A 21,454-nucleotide genomic window follows, 5' to 3' on the forward strand; every position below is an offset into this window, starting at 1 on the left:
AAAATCACTTTTTTTTTTACGTAAAAAAAATATTTCGAAAATACATTTCCGAAATATACTTACATAAAAAATCACCTTTCTGGTGTTTAAACAAAACAGCCCCCCACCAATTCCATTTTATCCTAAAACTCAAATATTTTCAAAAATCTTCCCATTTGCGGTTGCTACTACACGAACTTACTTTAAAGTTGCTCTACAAAGTTGCTCTACAACCTTCAAAGACTACTCAAAGGCTACATTCAAAGCTTCAAAATTGTAAGTTCTCACAAACTTAAATTGTAGCATTGATATTCAAATTAGGGTTGTTAGAAATTAGGATAATGATATAGGGTTAAGTTACTATTAGTCACTTAGGTTGTTTAGATAGGAAAAATCTGATTTTGAAGCATTTAGGGGAAGAAATGGGTTTTCTGCAAAAATGGAGTCGCAGGTGTTTTCGGAAATGCATTTCCGAAAACACCTCCTTGACCAGTTTCGGAAATGCACTTCCAAAGTTGACTCAGAAAGTTTTTTTTTATTTTCTTGATTGTTTCGCCTTCTAACCTGTTCGCTTATAGATTTAAATTGTTTCAGGAATATGGCAGGCAACCCAACACGTATCAGACAGGGGAGAGAGACACAGACAGCGCCGGCTAGACGCGAGCGGGCGGCGCAGCTTGCATCGACACGGGGACGGGGTGGAGTACGAGCATCTGTATAGACAGATGAGCCTGGTTCCTCGTCTGGATCGAGGAGTCAGTTGGCTCGGGTATCTTCTTCCCGTCAGGAAGAGGTACGGGAGGAGGAGGAGGTGAGATACTAGAAGGCGGAGGAGGAGATACCTGATGTTGATCCTCCACACAGGGAGGAGGAGAAGGGCTACCCGGAAGGGCCTAGGGACACGTCCGTTCTGATTTCCTACCACGAGCACGTCGCTCTACGTGTCTGGGAGGGAGAGGTATTTTTTATAATTTATTCGACTTTATTATTTAACCATTTTTTATTTAGCTTTTTATTCCACATTTTCTTAACGGTTTATAGAACAATGTTTTTTGTTTTTGTTTTTGTTTTTGTTGTAACAAGAAAGGCTGACTTTAAAAATGGTGAACCAAGCGCGGAAGATATTTGGTCTCTTTAAACCAGAGGCGCAGTGGTTTAATGATGCAGTGACTGCTTTCGGGCTAGGTGGGTTATGCATGACCGGGTATACCACCATCAGCCACGGCATGCAGGGGGCTTTTATGGAGCGGTGGCATATGGAGACGTCTTCTTTCCACTTACCGGTTGGGGATATGACGATCACCTTGCACGATGTGCATTGTCTTCTCCACTTGCCGATTAGGGGGATACTGCTGAACCATTCCCAGATCCAGAGGGTTGATGCGATCGAGTGGATGGCGATCTATATGGGTATGGACCCAGATATGGCTGATTTTGAGTGTCGGACGACAAATGGGCCTCATATCCGGTTCTCCACATTGAGCGATCAGTATGAGCACTACTTGGTGGCGGCGGTCGATTCCGAGGATGCGGGTAATGACCTATTTATGGAGTATCACCGTGCCTGTGCTCTCCGGTGTTGATTCATGTTTTTGGTAGGCACTGCACTCTTTGTGGACAAGAGTGCAAGATACGTCGACGTGACCTACCTCCGCTACTTCATGGATGTGACTACCATTCACCAGTGGAACTAGGGGTCAGCTATTATGGTATACCTATACCAGAAGCTTAATGAAGCCTCCAATTGGAGGATCAGGCAGATGACCGGATCCGCCACACTCCTGACGATACATTTCATTTTAATTGTTTCACATTTATTTATGGTTCGTATTTATTTTGAATACATTATTGTGTTTGTGTTTCAGGGCTGGATCATCTCCTACTTCCCCCGCATCCACGGCTTCGCCAATGATCCTGCGTACGAGGACACCATGCCCAGGGCCGCCCGGTACATTCTCCAAAGGGGGAACAATGCAGTGAGACCATATCGTAGGTACCTCGACCGCAGAGCTCACGATGACATTCGTTCGAGGCCATTCAGTGACTACACTGTTGCTGTCCCCTTTGACCACATCACGTTATATTTTGGCTGGTTGGCATGCGGGACCAACACCATGGTGAGGTATCTCCCAGAGTGGTGCATGCGGCAATTTGGACATGTGCAGATGATACCGAGGTCACCGTTTGAGGCTGCTCCTGACACAGTTACCCGAGTGGAGCTCACTTCCATATTTGCGGACTGGGAGCGTCATGTGGTCCCGGAGGAGTATCGTCGCATGCAGGCCACCCAGGAATGGCATTGTGTAGAGGGGTACGTCACATGGTTCTATCGGGTGTCACATCCTTTGATGTCAGGCAACGCTCCCAGCGCTCCTAAGCCAGCATACGAGGAGATCCTGGAGAACCAGCAGGTCGAGGATGACCATGCCATTGATCTCCTGCCGATATGCCAGCGGATAGGGATGCTTGGGCGGGACGCGTTGGAGTGAGGTATCATTGATCAGGGCGGTCTAGAGGCAGTCGCCGTGATGGAGAGGATGGTCGGTGATGCGGACTGTGCGGCGACATATAGGAGGCAGAGGAGGTCCCAGGGAGATAGGGTTAGGCATACACAGTAGGGTTCCGGATTATTTTCTTGGATTTTATTGTATCCGGGTTGTATTTCACAAACTAATACTATTTTATTCGACTTGTATATATTATTCGGATTGTATTTATTATATTAGTATTTTATGTTGATATGTCGTTTATTTTATTCGCCGTTTTCGTTTAATTAAAAATACGGGACTGTTAAGAAAAACATAAAAAAACACATTTTCTGCATATTTCGGAAGTGCACTTCCGAAATCCCCCTAAAATGTGAAAAAGGTGTTTTCGGAAGTGCATCTCCGAAAACACCCCCATTTGACTTTTTCGAAAGTGCATTTCCGAAGTCTGAAAAAATCTTTAAAAAAAACACTTCGGAGATACATCTCCGAAGCAGAGGCAACTTGAGAATTTCGCTGGGGGTCACCCCCCCCCCTATGGGTCAATAAAGAAATTCTCTTTATTCTAATTGTCTATAAACGTAAAACAAAGAGCAAAAAGACAAAAGTAAGTTCAGGAGTTAGATGTGGAGCATGTGCCCCACAAAGATAAAAAGTATTTACTAAATAGTAGCTAACCCAGGGGTGGAGCTACAGCCCAGCGAGTCCGGGCACGCGCCCAGGCTGAACCCCTCCTTTTGTTGTATATTCCCCACATAATAGTCGATTTTCAGATAACACCAGGGACAAAATTAGTAAATTTTAGACAAAATTAAAGGCAAAATTAGTAAAAACATGGTGTAAAATTTTTGGACAAAATTAAGGGCAAAATTTTAAGATAAAATTAAGGGTAAAATTAGTAGAAACAGAGTGTAAAATTAGTAAAAACAAGGTGTAAAATTTTTGCCCAGGCTCCCTAAAATTTCTGGCTCCACCACTGACCTAAGCGTAAGAAATGGTAAGGGATTTAAAACACATGTTCAAATTTGAATTTGCTATACGAAAACACATACCAAAATGAAGGAAAAATTCTGAATTTGCTATGCATAAACACAAATCAACCCAGACCACAAAATCACATAAAAACCAGAACCCAAACCATAAATACCGACTTAAAAAACACATTATTATATGACTTATCTAGAAGTTGTTCTAACAACCAATGAGCTAAATCATGAGCTTCAAAAGGCAATGAGAAAAAGAGATCGTGAATCCATCAAGGGGAAAAGAGATCATGATACCCGTGCTTCAAATATTTCCTCTTCATTTGTAGCCTGACATTGCTCGAGAAGTAAAGGAATGTCACATACTTAGATCAAATAACCATAATGGTTATTACTCGAGAGATTTATAACGAATGAGTTGTTGGTAATTATTAATATTAATTAATTATTAATTAATAATGAGTCTGTAACACCCCATTTTCTACCCAGTAATTATAATAAAATTAGAGTACGGGAAATTTTAAACATCAAACATGAGGCATTACATTTTCTACTTAAAGCCACAAACAACCTGTATTTCATTTATCTTTGATACATAGCATTCGGCATCTACAATTTTAAAATTATAATTCATCAAGTTTATTCAGCTAGATCAAACTTCAACTTATAACTATTCATCAACTTTTATTCAACTAAAAACAACTTAAAACAACAATAATTACTTCTAATTATTCAACTTGGATTTCAACAGCTATAATAATAACACAACAACAAAACAACAAATACAATCGTAATCCCATCCCGAGTGCTACGTATCAGAGCACGACACCAACTCGACTAACAGTAACTAAAGACTTCACAAAATCACTTCAAACTTCCACCGCTATCTTGAATACCTGTTTGTTTCCCATGGTAGGGGAAACAACAGCAAAAGGGGTGAGATATCGAAAAATATAAACAAAAGTATGATAATTAATATATTAGATAGGAATCATATAATCATCACTACTTTCAAAAAACGGTTATAATAATACTATAGCAACGACTAGTAACAACCATCAGCAACAACAATCATCACAATAATTATATTAACTATTTCACAACTCAAACCAACACAACTTATATCAACAGCAACTCATAACAACGGCAACTTCACAATGACTCGAAATGCGACACAAACTATGCACATGCATGTGGTACCATTTGGGGCAGAACTCCTAACTTAAACATATGTCAGGTTATCGAGACATTTCTACAACTTGAACAGGGTGTCTTCAAGGCCAACTTCAACAATGCCAATCAAGGCCAACTTAAACAATGCAATGTATGCGACATTATGTATGACATACAATCAATAATATCAACAACGACAACCAGACCAACAACAACGAAAACAACAACTTAAACATGCATCAATTGCATCAACTTAAATCAAACGCTGGTCATTCGACCTACAACTCAAACCTGTCCATAAATCGGAACAATTCAACTTATCAATAACAACTTATAATCGACGGCAGTTCAACAACAACAATATATTTGGCAACAATAGAATCAGCAACAAGTATTCAAAACAACGTGTTCAATAGCAACTCATCAACAACACATTCCCATAAACTGAAATAATTATATTGCACCTGTATATCAACTCATTCGACATAATTATAACGAAACAAATTAACCAAAAATACATCTCAGTATACGCGATTTACTCTGACAATTCCAACCAATTCCGGACAACTAATTTTATCGCGTAAATTTACTAATGTGACTAACCGGTACTGTTTTCATTAACTGCCGTTACTACTACTTAATTATACTGTTACTGATTAATTACTCCCACTACCAACTGCACTGCTACTAAAAATCTATACTGTCAAATGAGGGGCTTACTACTTTCCTGCAACTTAATACTAGTGTTCTATCGCACTAAAAATAACACTGCTTAGCAAAATATACTACTCTGCAAATATATTATTTCTGCTAAATTATAGACATGCTACTGATACTTCCATCAAATATTCACTAAGTTATTTTTCTATTACCATACAATATTTTTGCCTATTAAACATCTGCACAATTATATTTAGGATACTTATATTACTTTAACCATTATATATACTAAGTAGAGCTAACAAGGACTATCCAAAGCCATACTTACTGTACACACACTACACACACTACACACACGTGAGGAGAAAGAACAAAACAACAAAGTGGCCTCCACCTTAAGTATGAGGCGCGCGCCTCATTCTTCCACAATGGCATGACGCCCATCACAATCAAGGAGATGTCTGTCTCCAATTTCTAAGGGCCCATGGAAGCACCCTCTCCCATCTTCAAGGGCCATGAGACGCCCGTCTCGGTTACAAGGGGGTCCCACTACCATTTGGAGGCCCCCGTCTCCAGATTGTTTCTTCCTTCTAATTTTTTCCTAATTCCTTTCGAGTACAGACTCTTGCTGGTGATAATTATACAAAAGCCATACCACGATTTTCAATTCCATCAATTTATCAGATCACATCATTGGGTCAATTATCAGCAAACAACATACTACTCGACAATACCAACAACAACAGTTCAACATAAATTCACTGATTTACAAAACCGAATAATTAACGATTTAACGATTGCACTATTTAAACAAAATCATGGTAGAAATTATACAACCCTGATCCCACATAACAATCATCATATTCTCGGTTATAAGATTCGAACCCCACCCTTACCTTGTATTGGAGATCGCCTCTAATATCCGATCAAGTGCAAGCCTTTGCCCTATTTGCCTTTTCCCAAAAATTAACAATCGATTCTTCCTCTGCCAAAACCTCGCTCCTCTTTGTCGGCAACTTTGTTTCACGATATATTCTCCCAAAAGCCACAACCTTATTTTCACAGAAACCTAATTCCATATATTCTCCTTCTTAATCCAATAAATCAAATAATAATAATATAGTTACTATTATTTCTTAATGGGCCTACTAATCGTACACCACCGTATTGCTATATATGCCACACCACAACTGAACCAAATTAAATAATAATATTATTACTAATATTATTTCTTCAACAAAAATCAACTTTATTAATTCTCCGATTAATCGACTAAATAATTCAATTCCTCGTCTTATAATATCACTAATAAATCCAACTTCGATCGAATTTCCATATTAAATCCTTGAATAATTTATTTAAATAATTAAATTAATTTTCGGGTGTTACAGAGTCACTCATCAAAACTTAATTTTGGAGAACGGGTTGTCTAACTTTATTACGGGAAAGTTAGTTTAACTTTATTGTTGGAAATTTTAAGCCGTCTGATATACTGAGTGGACTCAAATATGCCACGTGAGACTTACTGTTTATCTTCTTCCATTTTTTAAAGTACAACGTTGGACAAAAAAATAATAGGCTGTTTTGTTGCCCCTACACTTTGCTGCAGATGTTCCGCCCCCGCAGTAATATTTTTTGTTGCACCACATCACTTTAATGTCATGACACTTACTGTTGTTACGACCACTTGAGAGTATGCTTCCATCTCATTACACTTTTGGTAAAACAAGAAAAACTTGGACGGCTTGATTTCCATGGCATAAATTTCCATATATACTTCCATTAGATTCCAAAATTTCCATGAACTATTTAAAGGTTACAATAGATATTCACCATTGTTTACATCATTAGATTACAATTTTTTCAGGTGCAATGCTATTAATTGAAAATTCATCAATTCAATTGTACGATTTTCTAACAAACAAAAAATTGCATAACAGGGATGAAATTTAATATAAGAAGAATAATTTTTATCACATCATAGCTAGTCAAATTGAAAATTCTTTCAATTTGTAAGTTCACGAAGAGGAAGAAAAAGAGGCATCTCCATAAAGCTTTCAATCTTGACTGTGGCAGTTCCAAGTTCATTCAGCCGTGTGTATGTTTCGTTTTTAAGTAGAAAAGTAGGATGTGGCTCCTTTGCATTTGCCTGATTAATCCAACGGTGCAAAAGTTACAAAAGGCACTCTAACTTTCGCGCCCTAACATCAAAGAATCTTTATCCCTAATTTTGACTAAGTAACTCCCTCCCACTATTTTCTCTCCACTCTCCCACTATTTTCTCTCCACTTAGTTCAATCATTTACCTATAAATATGATTCTTAAGTTTATTGAAAAGGTACGCCAGATTTCAAAATTTTGGAATCTCTCTTCTCCCTATCTATTTTCTTCATCTTAAAACAAATTCTTTCTTCTTTATTTTTTGAGTGACCTTGTGCGCCATCAATGACTGAAATTGTTTCAGATACTACGAGTGGTTTAAACACCATCTGAAGGTGTATTTCTTTGAACGATTCATCACAGTGCAAATGATAATCGTAACCATTTTGTGAATGAATTGTTTTATCCTGGAGGCGTCGTGGTTATTAAGAGTTGTTTTGCATAATTTTGACAGTATCGCTAAACGTATTAAAGAAAGCGTATTGTTTCGCAACTCAGCCGATAACTTTCGTCATGGCAATCTTTTCAAAATCCAAAAAACAACAATTTTAAGATGTTTGTATTAACTTTCATGTCTACTGAGGAAATTATCAGAACTATCGCGGTCGTTATTGTGTCTGACAAAACATTTAAATTTTAGGGTTCTCACTTCAAACATTGGCAAGCTAAGATGAAATTCTTCTTAACTTTAAAGAAGGTTGCCCACGTTCTGACTGAGGATATCTCTATTGCTCCTTTTGGATCAATTAAACTAACTAATGGTAAGACACCGGTGGAATTAGACGGGACTTAAAAAATGTCTGATTTAGACTCTGCTACAAAAACTAAAGATGCAACAGATAAATTACAGCCTGGGAAATAAATCTCCCTATGACAAGAGAATGACTATCTTTGCAAAAATTACATTTTGAACAGTCTTGCTGATGATTAGTACGATTACTACAATAATTACAAGACTGCTAAACAGGTATGGGAGGCTCTGCAAAAGAAATATGATACTGAAGAAGCAAGTGCAAAGAAATATGTTGTCAGCCGCTACTTGAACTATAAGATGGTGGATGAAAAATCTGTGGAAGCTCAAAGCCACGAAATTTAGAAGATCCCTCATGAAATCATTACAGAAGGTATGCCCCTCAATGAAAATTTTCAAATTGCTGTTATCATTAACAACTGCCCCTTGGTTGAAAGATTTCAAAAACGTGCTTCGGCATAAAACAAAAGAGTTTTCAATCGAGAGTCTGATCACTCGCCTTCGAATTGAATAGGAAGCTAGAAAACAAGATCAGAAGGATGAAGTCTTAGTTGTTTATAATAACAAACTGAAGCCTACGGGAAAAACATTAAAGAATCAGAACTGCAATGTTCTGAACCAAATTAAGAATGGGAATCCCTCAAGGGGCCCATCTGCTCCAATTGCTAGACAGCAACCACCAACTCAAATAAATGATGCTCCGGTTTTCACTTGCTATAATTGTGGAAAATCAGGTCATATGACTAAGAGATGTAAGAGTAGGCCCAAACCTGTTGGCTCTAATGCACAGGTTAACCTGACTGATGAGAAATTCATTGCTATGATCACTGGAATCAACATGGTTGGGGGAAGTGACGGTTGGTGGGTATACACTGCCGCCTTTCGTCATGTCTGCTATGATCGTGCTATGTTCAAGACATACACGAATGCTAAAAATAATAAAGTGTTGTTGGGAGATGCTCACACCACCGATGGTGCTGGAATTTGAAACATTGAGTTGAACTTCACCTCAGGAAAGACTTTAATCTTGAAGGACGTCATACTTGTTCCTGAACTTAGAATGAATCTTGTTTCTGGTTTTCTTCTGAATAAGGCAAAGTTTAGTCAGTCTATAGGGGCAGATTTGTACACAATCACTAAGAATGGTATATTTTTCGGGGAAAGGGTACGCCACTGATCGCATGTTTAAGTTAAATGTTGATTTGAATAAATTTCTCCTTCTGTTTACTCTTTGTGTCATTTAATATTTGGCTTTCTGTTTACTCTGTCATGTTAATAAGCGAGTTATTTCTAATGCAAGCAACTTAGGCCTAATCCCTAAATTAAATGTCAATGATTCAAATAAATGTGAATATTGTAGTCAAGCTAAAATAATTAAGACTTCGCATAAATCAATTATTAAAGAATTTGATCCCCTAGATCTTATACACTCTGATATATGTGAATTAGATGGAACTTTGACTAGAAATAGTAAACGTTATTTTATCAGTTTTATTGACGGTTGCCCTGATTATACTTATGTATACTTAATGAAGAATAAAAGTGAAGCGCTTGACATGTTTAAGATGTATGTAACTGAAATTGAGAATCAATTTAATAAGTAGATTAAGAGACTTCGTAGTGATAGGGGAACTGAATACGATTCTGGGTTGTTTAATGATTTTTATATTAAACATGTAATTGTACATGAAACGACTACTCCATATTCTCCTGAAATGAATGGTAAAGCAGAAAGAAAGAATAGAACTCTTACTGAACTTGTTGCAATTATGATGAATTCTGGTGCTGCACCTCACTGGTGAAGGAAAATTTTATTGATTGTTTTCTATGTACTGAATAGAGTTCCAAGTCAAAAAGTAAGATCTCACCTTATGAGATATTAAAGAAAAGGCAACCAAACTTGTCTTATTTGAGAACTTGGGGTTGTCTGGCTTATGTCAGTATTCTAGATCCAAAACGAGTTAAACTCGCTAGTAGAGCCTATGAAGGCATATTCATTGGATATGCAGCAAACAGTAAGGCATACAGGTTTTATGACCTAAATGCAAAAGTAATCTTAAAATCAAATGATGTTGAATTCTATGAAGACAAATTTCCTTTCAATTCGAGAAATAGCGGCGGGACCCAATCGCGTCACATTCTTGTGATAAGAAGTACGGAAAGCAACGACAACGTAGAAATAGAATTTCAAAGAAGTAAAAGAGTAAGAGTTGCTAAAGACTGTGGGCCCGAGTATGCGGCTTAAGATGTAGAAGTGGATCCAATAAATCTTCAATAGGCACTGTCATCTCTATATGCAGATTTATGGCAAGAAGCTATCAATGATGAGATAGATTCTCTATAGTATAATAATATCTGGCACTTAGTAGACTTGCCTCCTGGTTGCAAACCAATCGGTTGTAAATGGGTTTTGAAAAAGAAACTAAAACCTAATGGAACTATTGATAAATACAAGGCTCGCTTTGTAGCCAAGGGATTTAGATAAAGAGAAAAATATATATTTCTTCGACACCTTCTCTCCAATCACTAGAATTACATCCATTAGGGTACTTATTTCAATATTTGTTATTGATAACTTAATAGTATACCAAATGGATGTTAAAATAGTCTTTTTAAATGGTGACTTAGAAGAATCTATATGGTGCCTTCCAATGTTCATTATTTAAATTATTAGTAAATCTACTCATTTTACTAACTGCAAATGATATATAAGGTTTGGTACATTGCATTAAATACAAGACACCTTATTGTACTTGCATATTCCAATTGAGCCACTGCTCTTCCATTATTCTTTTGAAGTTTGACGACATGATCAAATGGAGTAGTTACTTCTAAAAAGTTTAGGTGTTTGAGCTTATCAAGCATTTTCTCAATGTAACGTCTTTGACTAAGTTCATAACCCCCAATATTTTGCTTTACATTGATCCCTAAAATTGTGTCAACAAGTCCAAGATCTTTCATCTTGAAAGTGGAAGTTATAGACAACACAATGCTTAAGGAAGCAAGAAAATACAACATTCTTACTATTGCAAATCTTGCAATGAGGTGTTTGAAACTTAATGGTAAGAAATGACCAACAATTAAAGAGGTTTTAGCTGAATTAGAAGCACTGAGAAAGGTGCAAAGTTTTTTATATATCAAAGATGATAAGAAGAAAACAAGTGACGGGCAATTATCTGAGCATTCAACTAATGACACGTTTCCATAGTGAAACGCTTTTCACCATCCTCTCAGTTGGAGTCCACATTCTTGTAAAATGCTAGATTATTATTAATTTATTATAATTGTGTGCTTCATTTTATATTTATAGATGGAGGGGAATCCACTATATGGATAAAAATAAATGACTCATTTTAACTCCTTAATCTGTATATATTCATTCAAAAGTTGGCTTCATCAAGACAGAAATTGACATAGCATGTCCTTTTACTCTTGAATATGTCTATTGTAAACAAAATGTACATTTCATATTTTATTTCACCTCAAATAAATATTTTCATTTAAAATGATAAAGATGAAGAAGTTATGTTCTGTCTTGTAGCAGTCTCCCTGTTCTGCCTCACTTTTTATGATTCATGATACCTAAGGTTCATAATATAAAGAAAATGGTAAGTGCTTATATTTCACAATTGCATTCTACATGTTTCTTATCAATTGTCATCTTAAGCTTGCTCGATATCAGCAGGTAATGAATGCAGAGACTCTGTATATACCACCGATTCAGACATGTTACAGAAGCACATATGAGAGGAGTTACCCGCTAACAATTCTCCTTTGTCATTAAACTTAACTAAATGATGATGATAACTATTTGATCCAACTATATCACCACACTTTGTAAGGCATGTTAGAAAAAAGCCACGGTGAAACAAAATTGACAGAAATTTCAACAATCTTAGTCCAAGATGAATGCACTGCATCTTCTGGCATCATCCATATCTTCACTTTATGATCATGACCGTCATTCATCCATGCACTGATATGTCCACCTAGTACCAACAAATCATATTATACCCCAACAAATCTATATGTTCACATAGTACCAACAAATCATATTGAATATTCTACCTGAACAAATATATTAATCCTAAAATCCTCTGACAGAGGTATCTCTGACAGAGATATCTCTAACATTCTCCTTTCCTTAAAATCAAAGATAATAATAACATCCCTTTTGGTCTCATAATTATAAACTAGAAAATGAATAGAGCCATTCAAGAACAACCCCCTTTAGGACTATCATCGTGGTCAAGAACAGACCTAATATAAGAAAAATGAGAACCAACTTTAATTTGTTTCCACTCATTAGCTCTCAATGAGAAAATCATCAAGTAAATCGAATCAGTTTGTGGTTGGTCATAGAAACCCAAAACAACAAACTAATCATCCTTTGACTGGTCGTATAAAAAACTAGACAAAAGTTGTGAGAGATTATGGTTAGAGACACTATTTATGAGAGATGCGGGTATTTGTTTGTGGACACTAGTGGATGGATTCCGTATGTATTATCTTGTGTGACGTTCAAAAACAGAAACCCTATACACAGACCTCTAAATTAAGGATAAGAATAATGCAAAAACTCAAGGTATCACGAAGAAAATGATGAATCATCATCAAGCGATGCATCAAAATATATGGGTAGGGTTTCAGAAGCAACTAAATCAGAATTAGTTTTTGTGAATAGAAGTCCGTGTGTGGGTGAAGCAGCAAATTGAAAACGTGAAGTTGAAAATTGAAATTAGAGATAATAGAAAGCCATAATTTACGGACGCGCTTGAAACGTAATAGAATATCAAACTGATTCAGATGAACATATTATAGGATGTCAGATGAACATATGTTTAGGGTCTGACACATTGAAAGTCCAACATAAAATTTTTCTGTCAACTTGAGGGAATGTGTATGCTCGTGCAAACAATGAGAACTCATATGTCTTCTATGCATTCATGCGATATCATCCATGAACAATAGAAACCTAAGAGTATATGAATACATCCCTTAATTTTACAAAAAATCAAGGTATCAGACAAACTACAATCCAATAATTTATCTTCTCAATAGATCAAATTTATGGGTCAAGACAGAATATCCACATGCTCAACCATCAAAGTACATAAAAAATGTCAGGAAGGCCAAAGAAGAGAAAAATTCTTGAACATGGAGAAATTTATGGCTCTAATCATAAAATGAGGAAAACTAGATTAAGTGTTAAATATGGTGGAGCAATCAAATAGGTCACAACGAATTTACTTGTAAGATGACGCCAACTACTCAACCAGTTCATGACAATCAAGCTAAGGCTAGTCAACAAACTCATGGTAGTGCTAATGTTTGTCAACAAACTCAACAAGCTAATCAACCTACACGGGCTACACCCATAACTCAGGCAAGTCAAGTTTGTTAGCCAATCTCAACTAAATCAAGGGAGGACAAAGAAGTTGAGTGTTAGGAATGTATCATCATCTAGTGTTAGGAAGACATCATCATTTGATGTTACCTAGGGTCTTAAAACCATATTAAGTGCAACAAAGAATACAATTGGACCAACTACATAAATGTCTACTCCAACAAAGAGAACCATACTAGTTAGTTTATTTATGTGTAATATTTGTTGAATGTTTAATATATAAATTGATGTCTATTGGAACAAACAATGTTGTTTTTGTATGTCTTTTTGAAAAAGCATTGGTTCTTTTGTATGTCTGTTTGAACAAGGTATATTTTTGTTGAATTTTCATGAATGGTTATGAACAAGGTATTGGTACATTAAACATACTGATAAAAACTCTGGTAAATAACATGGTAAACCTCTGGTATACAACATGGTGTGACATCTAATATACAACATGATGTAAACGATGGTAAAGTGATACATACTGATAAAAATCCTAGTACATACTGATAAACAAAACCCATGTTTAAAAAAACTCGTACATTCAACTTAAAATTACCAATACATAATTGGCACCCATTCAACTTAAGCATAAAAATTATGGTATAAATAATGAAACATTCAACCCAAAATTGGTACAATCAACATACACATACTAATTTTGTATTCTGGTATAAAAAACATTCAACTAAACTTGTCATTGGTCTTAAACAAAACTGATAGATAATTCTATTTGGATTCAATATAATTCTATTGGATTAAATTTATAATTTCATTGTACTGATATAAAAACTAGTACCGATAGATAATTCCATTTGCATTCAACTTATAATTTCATTGTACTTATATATAATAACATTTAAAACACCCTTAATATTAAAACAATGAAAATGAGAAAAAAAATAATATCTTCTAAAATTTCTTCCATTTCATAATGTTCTTCGTATCAACTTCAAGTTCCAACAAATATTACTTTTGTTCCTCAATTGCGACCCTTAGATTTTCAATATTATCCATATGCTTCTCGTCTTCTTTTGTTAACTTTTCTAACCTTCAATTTTGCTTCATCATAAATTGGTCATTCACATCTTCTACTTTTTCATAAAAACAATGAAAGAACTCACACCCAATATGGGTAGAGCTATGTGTAAATTAAGAAACAAAACAAAAATATTAAACCAATTATAATTTCCATAATTTTTTGATAAGGATGAATAATTATGAAAATTTACCTTAAAATATGGACATCTCCATAATTGATTGCCATAGTTACTAACTCTTGTTGTCTTGCAAAGAACAATAATATCTTCAGAACGTCAACTGAATCTCCATTGAAGATTGAAGCTTCTATAAACCTTCGAATCTAAACTCCAAGAACTCTTCCTTTTTGCTATGGATAAACAACGCCCATAACTCATTCTTACAAGCTTCCATGATTTCAAACGATGACTATGGCAATCAAGGAGAATTGTGCCTTAATTTGATTTAGGGTCCATTTAACAGAAGAGTTGGGAATCAACACAATAAAAATGAAGACGCTGATGAACAAATGCCAACAAGTATGCCACACATGCAAAAATAAACGTTGTTTGTTGAAATTAGATGAAAAAAAATATTTGATACAATTTGAAGAGATGAAAGATCATATTAATTTTTTTAAAAGAAAAGATTTAAATAGATTTCGAATTAAAATTCTTTAGGTGTAGTTCTTACTATTTTCTAATGAAAATATGACAAATATACTTGAATATCATTTAGTGACTGAAAATAAGAGAGTTTGTATACGTGTAAAATAAAATTATACATTTATCATATTTTTATTGAAAAATAGTAAATACCACACCTAAATTAAGTTTTGTCTTTTCTTTTAAAAAAAAAGTTATATTTTATCTATATTTTTAATTATCAAGTTAACGAGACTCTCACTTACCCGGATACCCCACTTATTGAACGTAATCTAACCCTAACTCGTCAACTCAACATAACTCGGTAAATTGGAGTTCCAGATCGAAAACAAAGAAAAAGGTCACTGAGATAGAGCAATACCACCAGTAGTGAAACTGAAAGAGAAGGAACCATGGATGCTATACGGAAGCAGCTCGATGTGCTCATGGGAGCCAATCGAAACGGCGACGTCCGTGAAGTTAACCGCAAGTATTACGATCGCGACGTTTGCCGTCTCTACCTCGTCGGTCTTTGCCCTCACGAACTCTTCCAGTTAACGGTAATTCACTTCTCTCTCTCTCTCTCTCTCTCTCTCTCTCTCTCTCTTCATTCTGTTATTACGCTTAGCGACGACGATTACTTAGGTTTTCATCGTTTTTTGTTTTTTCAGAAAATGGATATGGGTCCTTGCCCTAAGGTTCACTCATTGCAGCTCAGGAAAGAGTATCCTTCACGATCTCACTTGAATTGTTGTTCCCTTGTGTTGTGAATGTGATTATTGTGTTTTTGGTTTTGGATAGTAGTATTTGCTTAACTCTGTTTCTAGATATGAGGAAGCCAGAGGCAAAGGGATCGATAATTACGAGAGGGAGTTGGAGGATGTTATAGATAAGCTTATTGGTGAATGTGATAGGAAAATTGGGAGAGCTCTTAAGCGACTTGAGGATGATGATGCTAAAGCGGCGATTGCAATTTCGGTATCTGAAGTTACTCAGGTGATTTTTGAGTAAAGATTACAGATTGAGTTGTTTTAGGAGTTGATGGTTTCTGGCCGGTTGTAATTATAGTTGGTTTGTATGTCATGCAGACACCGGAAGTGCTTGAGTTGGCCAAGGAAATCAAAGAAAAGTTGAAAGAAGCTGATAAATATGGTACTGTTATTACTTTCAATTTCAATAATGTATGAATTTTCTATTAAAAAATAATGTGTAAAGTTCTGTTTAGTGTTTAGTGTTTAGTCTTTAATCGTGAAGATGAAAGAATAATAGAATGATAAAAAGGGTGGGTGATACACGACTTGAAGTCATTAATGTTATCTGCTTTTATTGCTGCAAACCCATAGTTTCTTGTCTCAAGTGTAGCTTATCCAACAAGATGAACGTGCATGTTTCTGTGGGTATATATCAATGAATAGTGAAGGGGTCATATACACGACTTGAAACTGTTGATAGGCACGATCTGTTTTAGGGATGGAATAGATCCTAGTGGAGATGTTGGTAGTAACATCCGTAGATAACTTTCTTCAATTCCAGTTATTAGTGTGCAAGATCTTGTAGTATGAATGAGAACTGCCGGTCAAATGAAATTGATTAGCTTTGGAACTGTTTGATATGTAGTTAGATGCTTTTATTTATCACCCACAATGTTGAACTATCTGGTTTTTGTTTATTCTTTTCACTGGTTTGAAATGATTCTGCACTTGCAGATCTTGAAGGCTTGTCAGATATGAAGATTAGAGCTTTGGAGATTGTTGAAGAACTTAGAATCAAAAGAGCAGACAAACAGGTCAGTGATCTTCCTTGAACATGAAGATCTGTGGGTGATCCTGGGTGTGTTTTTCTTTTGCATTTGTACATTGGTAGACCGTAAATTTAGTTATTTGATTCTGTTCACTATTGTATTGGAGAATACTATTACTTACCACTCTTTTGGCTTTATATCAATTTTCAAACAGTCTACGCTTCTTTTAGATGCATTCAACAAAGATAGGGCATCTTTACCTCAACCTCTGCCTAATCCACCACCATTGGCACCCCTTCCTGTAATTACTCCCGATGCTCGAACACAGGAGATGATAAATGAAAAGTTGAAGAAGGCTGAGGATCTTGGTAAGTCAGTGATACTATCATCTGTATCTTGTATATGTGTGCACATAATGATAGTTTTGAGCATAACTAATTAAGTACAGACACATCTTTCTTTGGTTGACATAGATACATACTCTTTTCCTTGTTAGCATGTCAAAAAAACCAATGTCCAGCCGAATATTGTTAAAAGTTCCATTAATTATATTCGGATGAAGTATTGGCTCTATTCAATTGCTTACTATCTACTACTGATTGGATCATTTCCATCATCCAATAAAGATAGTAGTAGTATTTTTTAAGTTTAGTTCATAAAGGAACAACTTTGCTAATTCAGTAAGTCCCCGCCATCACTGTGGATCATATATATTTCCACCAATGCTCCTCAACCTTGTCTCTCCTCTAATATATCCTGCAAACAAATTATATTTAGCAACTCCAAAATGTAAAAAAAATGTCTTATTTTAGGAAGGCTCTATGCTTTTTATTTAAATTATATTATTTTGAATGACCAGGTGAACAAGGATTGATTGATGAGGCACAAAAAGCATTGGAAGAGGCCGAAGCTCTTAAGAAGGTCATTCATTTGTTTTATTTTATCATGAACTTGTTTATGAAGGTTATTATAATGTGTCATGGCTCATAAGTCTGAAGATCTTTTTTTTTTTTTATCACAGCTTCCTTCCAGGCAGGAGCCAGCACTGGATTCATCAAAGTATACCGCTGCAGACGTGCGGATTGTGAGTAGACGTTACATGATTCACAACTCTTTTTCTATTGATAAAAAACACTTTCTTTAACAAGATAGGCCTTAGACTTTGTTTGGGAGTTTGGAGGGGAAGGGAGAGGAGAGCTTTGAAAAAAAGTAACGATAGAGTGGAAAGAATTGAAGGATTTTGGAGGGTTTATTTTTATTCATAACACCAAATCCCCCTAATTTGGGGAACTGCAAATTTGTATTGGAGGAGGGTTGTGAAGGGGTTTTTGGAGGGATTAGACAAATTGTTCAAATATAATCTTTGTTGTTATAGTATTGCAAAAATTAGAAATATATTAATGATAAACTCTTTGGAGGATTTTGGAGGGTTTATTTTTATTCATAACACCAAATCCCCCTAATTTGGGGAACTGCAAATTTGTATTGGAGGAGGGTTGTGAAGGGGTTTTTGGAGGGATTAGACAAATTGTTCAAATATAATCTTTGTTGTTATAGTATTGCAAAAATTAGAAATATATTAATGATAAACTCTTTTATCATTCTATACAAAGTCATTTTTTGATTTTTTGAAAAATGTCAAAGATTTCTCTATATTTTTTTTTAAAAATTCTTTTTTCAAAGCCCTCCCTTCCTCTCCCCTCCAACATCTCAAACAAAGCCTCAAGGCAATTGTGTGTATCGTGAGTTGGCTGACTTGCGATTTTCATCTGTAATCTGTTTTAGCTATAGCATAATTGTAATGATTCTTACTACTGTTTTACTCAACAATTCAGACTGATCAAAAGCTACGTGTGTGCGATATCTGTGGAGCATTTCTAAGTGTGTATGACAGGTAAGAACTTATCCTGCACCCATGCATTTTTTTTCTTGAAGTTTTACTAGGGATTTATAGTGTTAGAATTTGGGGTTTCAACTGCTTCAGCTTTTGACCCGTTAGTAATACCTCCTTGTCACCAGCAGGCTCTTGTGCCAGTTTTACGAGGGATAACTTTTGCAGCTAAAGAATGTGCGTCTTTTATGTTTTTATGTTTTTGCTTGTAGATCATGCTATTCCTAGTTAGAAATTTATGGGGAACTCAAGCTGTACATCGATATGTTTTCTTGATACTTCTGTACATTTTGCAGTAACATTTTGATTTATGTTATTTACAGTGATCGTCGATTAGCTGATCATTTTGGAGGGAAACTTCATTTAGGGTATATGCAAATTCGTGAGAAGTTGGCAGAACTTCAAGTAAGTAATCTTTCTCGAATTTCTGATCATGTGTAATTTTATCCTATTTTAAAACTGATTGCTTAATATGTATTTCATTTTAGAAATTTTAGAATATGGAGATATTGTTAGGTTTTACCAGTTGACTGTTAACAGCGTGACTCCTAAATCTTCTCCTCTGTTCATCTTCCGGGCTATTGTTTTTATCTCTTTCTGGAATCATGTATAAAAGGAAACATGTTGTGACTCGTAGAAAATTTAGTTATTTGATTTCATTTACATTTGAAAATTATGGTATGATAAATTATGTTTCAGATTCATCTTGGTTCTAGTTAGTTATTACTAATTAGTGACGAGATGGTCCATCCCATCACAAGAAGTTTGCTACTCCACCTATTTTTCGGCCACTAACATCGGGAGTAATATTCAATTGTCTATTATTTTCAATATTCTTTTTTTGTGCATTGTTAACTCTAAACACTACTTATGATTATTTCAAAGTGCTTGACCATTCATAGACAAGTGGAAGAATAAAAAGAAATGAGGTTGACTTTGCATAACCCTGGTTTGTCTTTCTGGGCATGTGTTCAGTTTATTGTTTGATTTTGAAGCTTTTATATCATATACTATGTGAACCTTTGTTTTATTTGGAGATAGGACAGATCTAATGCTATTATTTTCTCTGGTTCAGGAAGAAAGGAACAAGAGCCGTAAGACTGATCGTCTTGATGACAGAAGGTAAATTTTCATTGCTTCTAAACTTAAAAAAGCATATTTGATAGGCAGTAAAGTAGAATTTCATATGTAGTCAACCATTGTTTGCATTTATATGCACAGATCAAAAGAAAGGAGTAGGGATCGTGACAGGGAGCCGAGTAGGGACCGTGAACGTGGTGAGAGCCATGAGCGAGGGCGAGACAATGATCGCAGGAGCAGGGACCGTGATAGGCACCATGATAGAGACCGTGGATATGACCGAGATCGGGACAGAGACTCATCCCGCTCATATGATTCAAGAAGTCGTCGGAGGTCACGATCTCGAGAGCGTTCTAGAGATTATGACCGTCATAGGTACAAGCATCCTTAACTACTTATTTTATTAATTCCTTACTTTTTTAAATTGTGGGTCCTTTTTCTACGACACGCCGTAAATAACCCACTGTAAACTAGTATATACTGGATCAAATGGGATTGATACACGTCGTTCCAGGATCAGTACGGTTTTTACTAAATTGTCACTCCTATAGCATTCCTTGTTTTGGGATGCTTAATTTCTTGTCTGTGTTGAAAGTCTAGTTCTTAGTCTTTGGTTAATCTTCCGGACATGGGTTTTATTCTGGAGAAAAGTGACCAATTTCAACTAATGATAAAAAATCCAAGAGTGGATTTTAACCGACACAGAAAGTCTAGTTCTTAGTCTTTGGTTAATCTTCCGGACATGGGTTTTATTTTGGAGAAAAGTGACCAATTTCAACTAATGATAAAAAATCCAAGAGTGGATTTTAACCGACACATAGATTATTATGCATCTCTGATGTTATGGATTGATTTTCACACCATTGGTTGAAATTTTTTTCTCTATTTTTTTTCTTTCAAATTTATCGAAAGCCAATTGTTATATTATTATGGTTGCCTCCTACTAACATGTCTTTCCTGTTTTGCCAGGCGTCATGATCGGTATTAGCAGCTGCCATAAATCTTATGGGTGCTACAAGATGTAATATGGGTGTTAAACCTCGTTTTGGACGAATAATTTTGCATTGTTATGAACCATATCCAAATATGGATGTAATTTGAGCTTAGGTGTTACGAAATCATGGTTTGGTGTTGCTTTGCAGTAGTTAAATCTAATTTGTAATCTGCCTACTTGGAGCAGTTCTACAGCCTTGCTTTAAAATATTATTAATTTTGTTTTGGTTGTCTTTGACTTATTAAAACAAAACTATGCATCCTTTATGTTTATGCATCATGCCTTTTTTAGTTACTAAGAATTTAATTTAAAACTTTGGCAAAGAATGTTGTGATAGTGATAATTTGTTTCGACGATTTTGTTTCAATTAACATTTCCATGTAGGGATTTCCATGTAGGAATGTAAATGGATAATCCACAGGACAAATAGTATTATATCTGTGTCTGCGTTCCATTGGATAAATATGATATCTATATGCGTCGTGCGGGTATCCGCTAAT

At 35.6% G+C, this 21,454-nt stretch overlaps 1 protein-coding gene across 1 annotated transcript; it reads left to right on the forward strand.

The window, feature by feature from the left end:
- Nucleotides 1-15,511: 15,511 nt before the first annotated feature.
- On the forward strand, nucleotides 15,512-21,359 carry LOC131628782 (uncharacterized). Its single transcript, XM_058899600.1, has 13 exons — nucleotides 15,512-15,808; nucleotides 15,920-15,972; nucleotides 16,076-16,244; nucleotides 16,337-16,400; nucleotides 16,955-17,034; nucleotides 17,204-17,357; nucleotides 17,849-17,910; nucleotides 18,011-18,073; nucleotides 18,825-18,883; nucleotides 19,204-19,285; nucleotides 19,956-20,002; nucleotides 20,102-20,335; nucleotides 20,930-21,359. The coding sequence occupies exons 1-13, from the start codon at nucleotides 15,662-15,664 to the stop codon at nucleotides 20,946-20,948; spliced, it is 1,233 nt and encodes a 410-aa protein (XP_058755583.1). The 5' UTR covers nucleotides 15,512-15,661; the 3' UTR covers nucleotides 20,949-21,359.
- The last annotated feature ends 95 nt before the right edge of the window (nucleotides 21,360-21,454 follow it).

Source organism: Vicia villosa, unplaced genomic scaffold (genome assembly GCF_029867415.1).
Source record: "Vicia villosa cultivar HV-30 ecotype Madison, WI unplaced genomic scaffold, Vvil1.0 ctg.000479F_1_1_2_unsc, whole genome shotgun sequence".
In the NCBI taxonomy this organism is placed as follows: Eukaryota; Viridiplantae; Streptophyta; class Magnoliopsida; order Fabales; family Fabaceae; genus Vicia; species Vicia villosa.

Excerpts from the sequence above, each read along its gene's own strand:
- LOC131628782 (XM_058899600.1), top strand. The coding sequence starts at position 15,662 with ATGGATGCTATACGGAAGCAGCTCGATGTGCTCATGGGAGCCAATCGA. Across the intron at positions 18,884-19,203 it reads TTTCTAAGTGTGTATGACAG|TGATCGTCGATTAGCTGATC; the intron begins GTAAGAACTTAT and ends TGTTATTTACAG. Across the intron at positions 20,003-20,101 it reads GATCGTCTTGATGACAGAAG|ATCAAAAGAAAGGAGTAGGG; the intron begins GTAAATTTTCAT and ends TTATATGCACAG.